Below are 12,315 nucleotides of genomic sequence, written 5' to 3'. Positions count from 1 at the left end.
GCAGCCTCCAGACCCTGCGCCCCCGGCTGGGCGCTTCCCCTCCTGGGCTCCGCTGCGCTGGGGAAGCGCTGGCCGGGGGCGCAAGGTCTGGGGGCTACCCGGCAAACCTGAAGCCGGTAGCGCTCGGGCAGCCCTTTTCGCGTGGCTGGGAGTGCGGAGTTGGGGCGGGGGTGGGGGGAGGGAATTGGGGGGGGCCAGGCCCTGGGGGGGGGCCTCTTTTTTTTTATTTGTTAGATATGGTAACCCTAGTTTAGCTAACATTTTCCATTGTAAGACCTTGCTTTTTAGTTGCTTATAACTTTGACAAACTGTTTTCCATGTTGTATATCTGCCCCCAGGCTAAATTTGTTTGGAATGTTTCAACAAAAATAGGTCATCTATTTCCAACAATGAGATTAGGTAAAAGTACATTATACAGCCATTTCATTAAGGAAGGCCTCAAGCCTCCATACTTAGGAGAGGAGGGACATGAAACTTAGCAGAGGGGTCACTCTGGTGCATGGGATGTGCTTTTTGCAGTCCCCATAAAAATCCACCTATACTTGGTCAGGCTTGGCCTCTGAAAAATGTTTGGACATGCTCAATAGAAGTTTGTGAAAGGTTGGCAGCATTATTCTCCTAAGATTATCAGCACTGAACATGCTTCATTCCCACATGGCTTCTATGTGCTGACCAGACTGAGAATGCACCATCCCCACAAAGTGACTGAGCACAGTCCATTCCAGGGCTGCCAGGCTGAGCGAGACTTTTTCTGCAGTTGCTCTTTCCAACAACTGAGGGCCACAGTGGTGGCAGGCCTTAAAACTGAGAACAGGGAGAATGACTGTCTTATGCCCTTAAGGCTACCCCTGCTGATGCCTAGGCAGCGACAGGGAGAAGGAGTCAGACTGACTTGCTCAAATGCATAGGTGAGAGGAGAACATGGATAGATAGGGTAGTAGGTGCAGGCTGTGGGGAGATAGGAACAAGTGGGACAGGCATAGGCTGTAGGGGTGATAGAGCAGAGGAAGCAAGGATAGAAGAAAAGAGGACAGGCTGAGGCGGGACAGTAGGGTCTGTAACCACTAGAATACTCTCTTCCAGAACTTGGAATAGAATCAAGATTTCCTGAGTTCCAACATTCCTTTGCTATCAGCAAATAGCCATGAAACCCACTGGCAAAGTGTGTCTTATCTCTTTCTAATGGGTGGTCCACATAGCAGTAGAAGTATATATTAATCTTTACTAGTTGCTGAAGTGGTAGAGATCTATGCTGTGGGTATGAAAGTTCTAACCCTTCTGAAGACCCATGTATTATGTCACATGATGGAATTTTTTTTTTTTTTTTTAAGTTTTTTAAAAAAATCATTGGAAATAAACAAAAAAAAAAAAACTGTTACAAGAACATTATTATGTTTGCAAAGTCAAATATGCAAAAGTTAAGAAAAGCCAGAATTAAGGTTGTCTCTGGGGAGGAAAAAAGTGTGAACATGTAATTACAGACTATATCATAATGCACACTCACAGTGAGAGTGAATTAGAGTTGAACAGGAAACTTTAATTATGGCACTTTCTAATTTTTCAGGGCTTGACTTTGCAACCTTAACTTTCTTTTAATATAGATTGTTTTTCTTTGATAAAAAAGTGTGCATAAGTAGAAAAACTCAGCACTTTATAGTTCTTAGATCTGAAAGTGCTTTACAAAAGCAGGCAAGTAATATTGCTATTTTACAGATATGTTTGTGTGCATGTATTTCAATATTAATAATTTACTCATATGTATATTATACAGACACTTGAAACCTATGTCCATATAATTTAATCTAGTAAAGACCCAAAAGATTGGAAAAAACAGTTATGCCCCTTGTAGTGGCATTTTTTATTTACAATGAAAGGAAGAGATACAATAGTAATATAAAGCTAACAAAATTATGAAGTGAACATCTACTTGATTCTCAAGATATAACAACATTTGTCTCCAAATTGCATTTCACGTCATGTAATCCAGTGGTGACACTGATTTTTCTTCCTTTCTAGTCTGGCGTGAAGTATAGCACTGCCTTGCAGTTGTTATTTATGTAAGAAAAATTTGAAGCTTGGAACTATCAACATTTTCAAATTTAGATGCTTATCTCCTATATTTAGGCACTTAAATAAAAGTGGGCTGCCTTTTTTTTCCAGAGGTGCTGACACAACTCCAGTCAAAGTCAGTGGGATTGAAGGTGGTCAGAATTTTTGAAAATCAACCCAATTTTATTTAGGTATGCACATGGGATTTAGGGAGTAGGTTTGAAATCTTTGGCCTCTGTCTCAACCTCAATAATATCTTGGGGAAGAAATAATGTGTTGCCTCTGCATACATTTTAAGAACACAGTTTATGTAGCTTATCTGTCTTAATACTTGAACATAATTGTCCTTCAGGTTTCTCGGAATAAAATTAAGCATTATAATCTTTTAATGACTTACAGTAATTAGATGGTTCTCTATGCTGTTTTTCCTTGGTCAAAATTTTAACTTTTTTTTAAAAATGTATCCATAGGTAAAAACATCAGAGTTTTATCGATACTCTCGGCAGCTGCGGCATGAAGTTGACCAAGCCATGAATTACTTTCATAGTGTTCACCAACAGCCTTTGATGGAAATGAAATCCAATCGTATTCGTTCTGCCAAACCCCAGACTGCAGTATTTAGAGGAATGATAGGACACAGCATGGTAAATAGCAAAATTCTTCTCTTGCACAAACCAAGGGTCTGGTGGGAGCTAGAGGGTCCTCAAGTACCTTTACGACCAGACTGCCTTGCCATTGTCAATAACTTTGTATTCTTGTTAGGCGGGGAAGAACTGGGCCCAGATGGTGAGTTTCATGCTTCCTCCAAAGTATTTAGATACGACCCTAGACAAAATACTTGGTTGCGAATGGCAGACATGTCTGTTCCACGCTCAGAGTTTGCTGTTGGTGTTATTGGGAGATACATCTATGCGGTGGCTGGGAGAACAAGGGATGAAACATTTTACTCGACTGAACGATATGATATCACTGCAGACAAATGGGAATTTGTGGATCCCTATCCAGTCAATAAATATGGACATGAAGGAACTGTACTCAGTAACAAGTTGTATATCACTGGGGGAATTACTTCATCTTCCACTTCGAAGCAAGTGTGTGTGTTTGACCCCAGTAAAGAAGGGACGGTAGAACAGCGAACGAGGAGAACTCAAGTGGTCACTAACTGTTGGGAGAACAAATGCAAAATGAATTATGCAAGATGCTTTCACAAAATGATTTCCTATAATGGTAAGCTTTATGTCTTTGGTGGTGTTTGTGTGATCTTGAGGGCCTCCTTTGAGTCGCAAGGGTGTCCTTCTACAGAGGTTTACGACCCAGACACTGATCAGTGGACTATTTTGGCTTCTATGCCAATTGGAAGAAGTGGTCATGGTGTAGCTGTTTTGGACAAACAGATAATGGTTCTTGGAGGCCTTTGTTACAATGGTCATTACAGTGATTCAATTCTCACCTTTGATCCAGAGGAAAACAAATGGAAAGAAGATGAATACCCAAGAATGCCCTGCAAGCTGGATGGTTTACAGGTTTGCAGCCTGCACTTTCCCGAATATGTACTGGAGCATGTTAGACGTTGCAACTAAAAAAACAAACAAAAAAACCCCCTTCTAACCCCAATGAAACACAAAAAACTATCTCTAATTTGACAGGAAAACAAAGCAGATTTAATTCATTTAAAGACGTTGGCTTGTATGTAAAACAGCTATTAGATGCATAGAGAAACGGGATGTACAGGGAATGCACCTACCAAGTTTATTAGAAATGCCAATAACTGTGGTCTGGTATTGTAAAAGTTTTGCTTTTTATTTTTTTTAAACAAATATTGCTGTATGTGGGGTGGAGTGGGGGAGGGGGGGCAGAAAAATCTATTTTTCAGTGTGTTTACTTTTTTCCCCTTTTTCTTTGTGGCCTTTTATGTCCATGCAATAAGTTTATTCTGTATAATGGCCATCACAGCAGCATCCTTCTTGGAACCAGTTGAATATAATGATCTACTTATGGGAAGAAGGGGGACAGAAAAATATATATTGTGCATTTTCATTAAGTGTCAAGATAGGATTCAGCAGCCTTACTGGGGGAATACCTGACTTAAACTCTATTGACAAGGGTTTCATTTTGTTCCTTTAAGTTGTGGTGGACATTTTTATTTTCTCCATTTATGAGTACTCAGTCCAGTTCGGTATTTTTTTTTTGTTTTTTGTTTTCCCATAAATACATTTTAAAATGATCTTAACCTTTGTGCATGGCTTTTCCCTGGATTTGTACAGTAGTATCAGTAAGTCTGCCAAAAAATGCAAGTTATACATTTTCTATTAAATTGATAATGAAGCATTTTTATATTCCAACACTATTTCTATGCTGCCTTCTATTGTCTGCATTGTGTTTGTTGGTGAGTAAGATATATACACACACATGCATACACTGTAAGATCTATATATAATGCATCTTTTTATGTGCAATTAGGATATTATATTTTTAACTAGGGCACAGATTCAGCCATATCTGTTGAATTTTAGATATAGTAGCATTCTTTCTTGAATTAAATATTACAAAATTCTTAAGTAACTGGAGGCCTAGTTTGTTATCAAAGAAGCCTATCTTTGGTATACACTGATTCATTCAGTAATATTTAAACTCTTTATATTAATAATATGTAATGAACTGTTAACAGTTTGACATTTTATATATTATTTTAAAAAAGTAAATATATCTTACCCAGTTACAGTCCTTCACTTTTGAATGTGTTGCCTTGTTTTTAATAAAAATCAGAAATGTATCAGTAAGCAAGCATGAACACTGCACTAACATGCAGTTTTTTGTCAGACCTAGATATACTATTATTTTTAGCAATGGCATCGCTTGTAGTTGTGTTGAAGTGATGTAATCTAATATTTTTTTGAAGCATCAACTGATATGAACTGCTGTGTTCTAAAAATGTGGGGTTAGGCAATTGGGGACAATGTTTACCATTTCTGTAATCTTTAAAATAGAAACCTACAAAACTATAGCTACTGACCTCATACTTCCTGAAATAAGACTTGTGATCCAAGAGGGCTTGAATAACTGCACCATGTTTGAGCACTTTGTTAACTTGTTGACTTTTACTGACTGTAGATTGGTGAGACTATCCACCAAGATAAACACAATTATAAAAGTAAAGCATTAAAATCCTAGTTCTTTCACACTGGTGTGAAATTAGCCTCTTCTGGAGTCAAGAGGGAAAAGATTTCCTCTCTAAAATTTGAGGCCAACACTGAGCTCAAATATGCAGGGACAAACTGCTGAGATATAAGCTTGCAAAATCATCTGCTTACATGAAACTCTGTAGCATTAGATTTTACAAGATATGCAGTAATGGTTGAGAATCCATTTCTGTTTCTGCATCTCCCAGCCAGAAGTCACTGTAGAAACGGAATGTACAGTACTCAGGGAGTTCAAAAGAATGCACTTATAAGGGACCAAATACACCCTACATTTGCTATGATAAATGGTAACAAGTTTGTTTGGCTAAACAAAATTAGAAATTAATAATGGATATTAAAATGTTTTGCGAAATGCACCATGCTCACATTTAATGGTATCTTTGTTTTCTTGCAGTAATGTTCTTTCAAATTCTGGATTGAGAGAGATGGGAGGACATGGAGTTATATTGCAAGTTAGCAGATTTTATTTCTTTAATTAGCAATAATATAGCAAAGCAGAGTTGATTACTGTAATCTTTGATCAAAAGAGAGAATTTACACCACCATAGCTGGAATGATAAAGGATGTCTAAGCCAGAGATGGCTGGACCAAATGTTCACATTCAGCCTTCTGGTGCAGACCACAGGTTGCAGTTCAATGTAATTCTTTGCTTATTATTTTCCTATATTTTTCAATTTACAAGTACAGAATTTAATTTGTTTTATTTTAGTAATCTGAACTACAATCTTTTTGATATAAGACAAGGCACCAACCTTGCCATGAGATGTGTGCAGATGGATCCCTGCAGCCAGATGGGGCACCGTTGACTTTGATGGGCCCTGCTCAGGTTCAGGGCTTCTGTGTTTGTATATTTCATTGCAGAATCAGGGTTCAAGACAAGTTACCTTATTTTTACTCCTGTTTTGCTCTTTTTGTTAGTAGCCCATTTTCTGGCATGTTATGTGAATGGGGCAGCAAAGATTAGTAGTCCTGCTGTCTAGGTAGGCTTATGCAAGCCTATCATGAGTAATATTGAGCATTTCACCCTGCTATCTAGGGGTGAGCTGGGGAACCATTGTTGATCTGGAAATTTGGTCTTCCATGATTTAAGTATAACAGGTTAAAGAGAGAAGGCCAAGATTTTACAAAAATGGGTGTCTAAAGTTATGTTCCTAAATCTGTACTTCAGCACCTACGTAAGTGACCTGATTTTTCTAAAGTACTGAACACCCAGCAGCTCCCACTAAAGGGAAAGGGAATGCTGGATGCTTGGTACTCTTGAAAACAAGGCTAGTTATTTAGGTGCCTATGCCCCCTTTAACTTCAGGAACCCAGTTTTAAAAATCTTGTTTAAGGCCTGTAATACTAGTTACTTTGTGAAATTCTAACTTGAACTAATTATTGGTTTCAGCTTCAGCTGATGTGTTGGCCGTAACCATTTTGAGCATTTAGAATTATTGGAATTTGCTTGGTTCATAATGTCTGGGAGGCTGGGAATGTTTTGTAATGTACATTTCTACCATGCTCATTATTTCAGTCAATAAATACATAATTAATCCACATTATCTATAAATTGTGATGTAGCTTTTGAAAAAAAAAATGTTACATTTTTGAGATAGCTTAGAGGGATGTTTTCTTTTTCACTAAACCATTTTGTGTGCATTTGCCTTTAGTAGCTATGCTCCCTAGTCAGTGTTTAAACAATAACAAACCAACCGAACAAAAAATCAAGGCTAGCTAATCAGAGACTTGCATATCACCTATGAGATCTTTTGAATACGATTATTATATTAACTCGAGGATTTTTTTACCACTTAAATGTACCCCTAGTTAATGAGGAAAAAGGTAAACCCTAACCCTTTATAGTAAGTTTGCTCGTTTATCTCCCCCATTCCTTTTTTTTACTTTTTAAAACTTGGCACACAGCCTGCTTTTAAACAGCAACAGTACTCATGTTGTAAAAAGGGATAGACATACTTAGTCCAATCTCTGTTTCTCAGTTTGAAAAAAAAGTTAGTGTTGGGTTCTTGTCTAGCTATCTCGGTTTCCTTCCTGGTCCTAAGAGGAACCCTGTTTCCTTGTTAGGGGCCAGAAGCTGCAGAGTGCTGAGCACTTCATGAAATGTGCTGAGCACCATCAGTTCCCATTGGAAGCCCAGCATGCTCAATACCTTGCCAGTTCAGGCAGATTTGCAAAAGAACTCAGCACCTATTTAAGCACCAAAGTAAGTGGCCAGATTTTCAAAATTAAGCCATTCGCACTGGGTGCGTTGAGCACTTTTGAAAGTCTGGCTGTATAGATTCAGCTGGAGGGAGGCAGCTACTATTTCAGAAAGCTCACTAGCCTCAGGGACCTGTGGCAATTCAAGGCCTGATGATTTGCTGTCTACTTCCATATGCTTTATGCCATTGGAAAACAGAATCCCTGCTTTTCAGTGATATATAGCAGTCAGTAATTCCTAGTCCTGGTGGTTTGTGACTTTAACACTCTCGGAGTATGTCTACGCAGGGATAAAAGACCCATAGCATGGCCGCAGCTAGCCCAGGTCAGCTGACTCGGGGTCAGGCTGCGGGGCTAAAAATCATGGTGTAGACATCTGGGCTCAGGATGAAGCCCGAGCTCTAGGACCTTCCACTCTACACAGAGATTTTGTTCAGCCCTGGAACCTGAGCCCCGCAAGTCCAAGTCAGCTGAACTGGGCCAGCTGTGAGGTTTTTTTTATCCCTGCATAGACATACCGTTTGGCCCCTGAGACTTGCAGTCCTGTTGTCTTGCTCTTGAGACCTTTTTTCTGCAGCAGCAAATGCTGCCTTTTTACTGATACTATAATAATCATCCACATCATAGATGGAGCTTCTCCGTACACTCACGAAGCAAAGGATTAAACAAGTACAAATTAAATTAGGTTAAAAACCATACATATACCAATACTGGTCTTTAACTCAACGTGACCACTTCTTCATAAAGTGAGGGTTGGCTTGAGGGTATATCAGCTGCTCTTTCTGAAATACACAATTCTGCACCTTATGTCTTTTGTTTCATAAAGGACTAACTGAAGAAAAATCATGCATTTTTAAAATAGGAATGTCATTTACAGGAATGTTTTGCCTTTATTGAAATATTTTTTTCTTGACCAAAAAAAAATAGGGAATTGGGCTCCAATTCTTCAGACATGGGCATGTTTTTAGCTTTACATAGATGAGTTGTCCATTGAAATAAAATGAAAAGCTGTGCCAACTATTTAAAAGTCTATTCACATGTAAAGTTAAGTGTGTGCTAAAATGTCGGTAGGATTGGGGCCTTAGAGAAAACTTGCTTTCTCCCCACCTCTATCCAATATAGTACCTTGTGAATTTATTCTAATAAGCATGTTATGTCACAGTTGCAACACTCACTCAAGTAGTGTGGAAAGGGTAAAGAAGGAAACACAAAAGGAAAGAGATGTCAGCTATGTAAAACTAAGTTTACCAATGTTTTATAAGTAACAATTTGAGATTTTAATGTTTGTAAGACAATCTGAAAATGTTTAAAATAAACACTAGTGACTACTTTTGTTATGGCATCTGTATTTTATTTTTCTTGGATTGCTAAATAATCTACAATTTCAGCATGTGTAAGATGTTAAAATAAGTACATACTGTGTTTGAAGTAAACCTAAAGAAATTATGTTGATGGCATCTGTAATCTTAACAAAATATAGTACTGTTAAACAGCTGGCAGAAAAATAGACTGTTGAGCACTGCTTCCCTGGACTTCCCCTCTCCCCAAATTTCAGTTCACGTTTCTGTGCTTTTTAAAAAAGTTTTAAGGATCAAATTCAAATAATATTTAGATTATAATTGAGTTGGTAGCTGGGGGAAAACCACTTTCTACTTGCAAGTGCTATTCCTTATATAGTGCACGGGGGGGAAGAAAGATTGGTGTAAGCATAAAAAATGAAATGTTACATAGAACTGCAGTGGTAGCTATATTTTATAGAAGGTTTTTATTTCTTCAGTGAACCCACCTAACTAACATTTAATGCAGGTTATGGGACTAGATGGAGGGAATAGCAAACCTCCCAGTCTGATTTTCTCTTTTCCTATGTATTATTTTGCAGAGCTTTAAAAAATGAATTCTCATAAGTTGAAGAATGTAATTCCACTGTAGTTTCATTACTTTCCAGTCCTGTTTGAGATGGTTGTGTTTTGAAAAGAATGTTTCTGTAAGTTAATGGAAAGTTATTTGCAAATTCTTCTGTGTGTGCTGTAGCAATTGGAAGTATTCTGCCTATTTAAAAACAAATATAGAGAGTTTTTATGTATGTTTTTGGTTAATTGTCTAATATTCACCCCAAGGCTGCTATAACATTCTTAGAATAATTTAAGGTTTGCCTTTTATAACTATTTTAAAAAGCCTTTGGTTTTTGGCAGAAGGTAACTTTTCCTAGCTATGGATACAATATGTTCAGACATGTGTATGTGCTCTGTTCTGTTTTTAAACTGAAAAAATGTATAAAGTGTGTATAAGAAAAGTGTAAATAAAATATTTTTCATCTTTAAGCACACAGTTGCGTAATCTCTGCAATATCTAAATGCAGTATACCCGGAGATCTTTTTTTTTGCACACAAGACTTATGGATCCAACTGGGTAAGTACTATCTTAAAAAAAAAAAAAAAAAAGAGAGAGGAAAATGCAATTCACAAAGCTGTATTAACACCCTAAGAAGTTTCAATAAGTCAAGTTGGATAGGTTTGTACAGAGTACAGGCGTTGCCTTTTGACAATTTTTTTATAATTCTCCCCTTTCAAATCCCCCCCACAACCCAAGACGTACTCCAGTGTGTTCATGTGCTCTAGGGCCTAGTCTAATCCCCATTTGAGACAATAGTGCCTTTCAGTTGACTTCAGTAGGCACTGGATCAGGCCTCTACTGTGTCAAAAGCTCTCCCAGTTCAGACCAGCTTTTTCAAGTGTAGACTAATGTGTCTTCCATAGTTGCTGTTTCCTCATCCCAGATTGCTCCTGTAGGGTGTGACTGCTGAAATTTTCTAGAACCCAGCTCTCTTGTCTGTCATCATGGCTCATTATTGCCTTTGGGGTTTTTTGTTTAGACAAAAATTGTATCCTGGGTTTGGACAATATACAGGAATCTATCCGAATAAGATATATTGAACAACAATATCTAAAAAGAGTTATCAAGGACTACATTTGTAACTAAATGTCTAGACCTGTAAGTACTTTAATAACTTAAAAAAATAAAGAAATAAATAAAGCCAACCTGGATATTCAAACCAGAGGCCAAGAGGGGAAGAGAATCTATCACCTAACAATGTTCTTAGTTATCAATATGCTCAGTCTGGTTTAGGATACCAAGCTTTTGGAGCCCCAAAGATCACAGAGGTCTAATTGATTTAAAAGAACTGAAGATTTTCCATCAGCAATATTCCATGTACATTTCAGCATTAATTTAATAAATTTGTTAAAGTAGGTCAATGTTCTGTCAGTGTTGGAAAATAAGGATCAAAATTTACTTTACTAAAAATAAAGATCATGGTCTCGCCATTTTGTCTGCTCGGGTAGCCTGATTAGGGGCCTTCCCTGTCAGTCTTGTTCACTTCACTTTCCAAACCTTATCTCTCCCTGTCCAAAACCAAAACAAACCCCACAGTATTTTACCAGACTCTGTTCAACTCCTTTTTTTGTCTGTGGACCTTCTGTTTGCCCCCTTTCCTTTCTCCTCATCCTTCTTTTTCATCTTAACTTTTTCCATTTTAATTTTTCCGATGTTCCTCCCTTGGATCTTTCATGTCATGCTGCCACTTTTAGATATCTGAATTGCCTTTTAAGGAGGGCACGCTCCTGTTTGTGACTGACATGTACCAGGATGAACTCTCCCTTTCTCTTTAGCTTTACTCTCTCCTACCCTCTTGGGATTTATTCTTCCCCTTTTGTCTTATCCCACTCATTTCTTAATTTCATTCTGCCTGCTAGTCTCATTCAGCTACTTGGTATATTTACCTTACTGCAGCAGCTCAGTAGATGTAGCCCCAATCTCCAGTACAATAAAGTGCAGTGTCTGAACTTAATGCTGCTTTTCCTCTCTTCTATACAGTACTTCACACTCATGACCAGTATTTATTCCCTACCTGCTACTTGGGAATACTCCATGCTATTCCAAAACCACCCAATCTGGTCCATCAGCAATTCTTGTGATTAGCACTCTGTTTCCCACTCCATGTATGTTATACATAAAGTAGGAAAGGGAGCTACAGCCCCAAAGAGCATTTCAGCTCTCTACCTTAGGCTGTGGGTGCTGCCCTGCCCAATGCATCTATGGGCACCTATTTATCCCCACTGATCTGTTTTGCATTGATAAACTAGAATGAAGTGAGATTGTAAGAGAAACTCAAAGGATTGTGTTGTCTGACCAACATTGCAAGGTTAATTTATGTTCCTCAAGGACTGCTAAGCCGTATAAAGACAATCTTGATAACACGTATTAGTCAGGGATTTCCAGAAATGCTGAGCAAATATCAAGAAACAATAATAGAAATGTTCCATTTGTAGGAAACTCATATTTGATAAGTTTGTATATACAATTGTCAGCTCTCTTCCTCTCTCCATATCACGCTGTGCTTTATCAGGGGCATCATTACTTGTCTCCTTTATTTAAATAGATGGGATATTACACCTTTACATGTGTCTTTCTCCTTCAAGGGCAGACACTCTCGGCCACACACAGAGACTATGCTACAAATATAGCCTAGATCAGACATACTTCTAACTCACTCTGTTCACTCCCTATGAACTCCACCAGCTACCTTCAACAGTGCAGATTTTGTCTATGCAGGAAAAAATGTGAATCCCTTGAGAGAGGCCCTGATGCTTTCTGCATCCAAGCAATCTGGCTCACTCCATCTCTGCTCTTTTCCATGCTGTTGGGAACATTAATTGTTTGTTCATAGAATCACAATCTCAACAAAAGAACTGAAAGGTTAATTTTTAAAATTTAAGAACTCAGAGGTGGAATAATCATTAGTTATAATGTAGAAAGGAATCTTTGAACAATAACAATACTGCCATAAATAGAATACAGGAGAGAATAT

At 38.0% G+C, this 12,315-nt stretch overlaps 1 protein-coding gene across 2 annotated transcripts in view; it reads left to right on the top strand.

Annotated features, from left to right (window-relative positions):
- LOC112118064 (kelch-like protein 15) overlaps positions 1-6,027 on the top strand; it is a 33,608-nt gene extending 27,581 nt beyond the window's left edge. The window contains exons 2-3 of one of the 2 annotated variants that reach the window (XM_026649882.1): positions 2,520-3,572; positions 5,644-6,027. In XM_026649882.1, coding sequence (XP_026505667.1) covers positions 2,520-3,572; positions 5,644-5,646 — 1,056 coding nt within the window. In that variant the 3' untranslated portion in view covers positions 5,647-6,027. Of the gene's footprint in view, positions 1-2,519; positions 3,877-5,643 lie in introns of those variants that run through there. The other variant, XM_026649879.1, reaches the window with a different exon arrangement.
- The last annotated feature ends 6,288 nt before the right edge of the window (positions 6,028-12,315 follow it).

This window comes from Terrapene carolina, unplaced genomic scaffold (assembly GCF_002925995.2).
Source record: "Terrapene carolina triunguis isolate 2854851 unplaced genomic scaffold, T_m_triunguis-2.0 Scaffold23, whole genome shotgun sequence".
Classification (NCBI taxonomy): domain Eukaryota; kingdom Metazoa; phylum Chordata; order Testudines; family Emydidae; genus Terrapene; species Terrapene triunguis.
The sequence above is the reverse complement of the archived record's forward strand: the minus strand, read 5'-3'. Positions and strand labels throughout refer to the sequence as shown.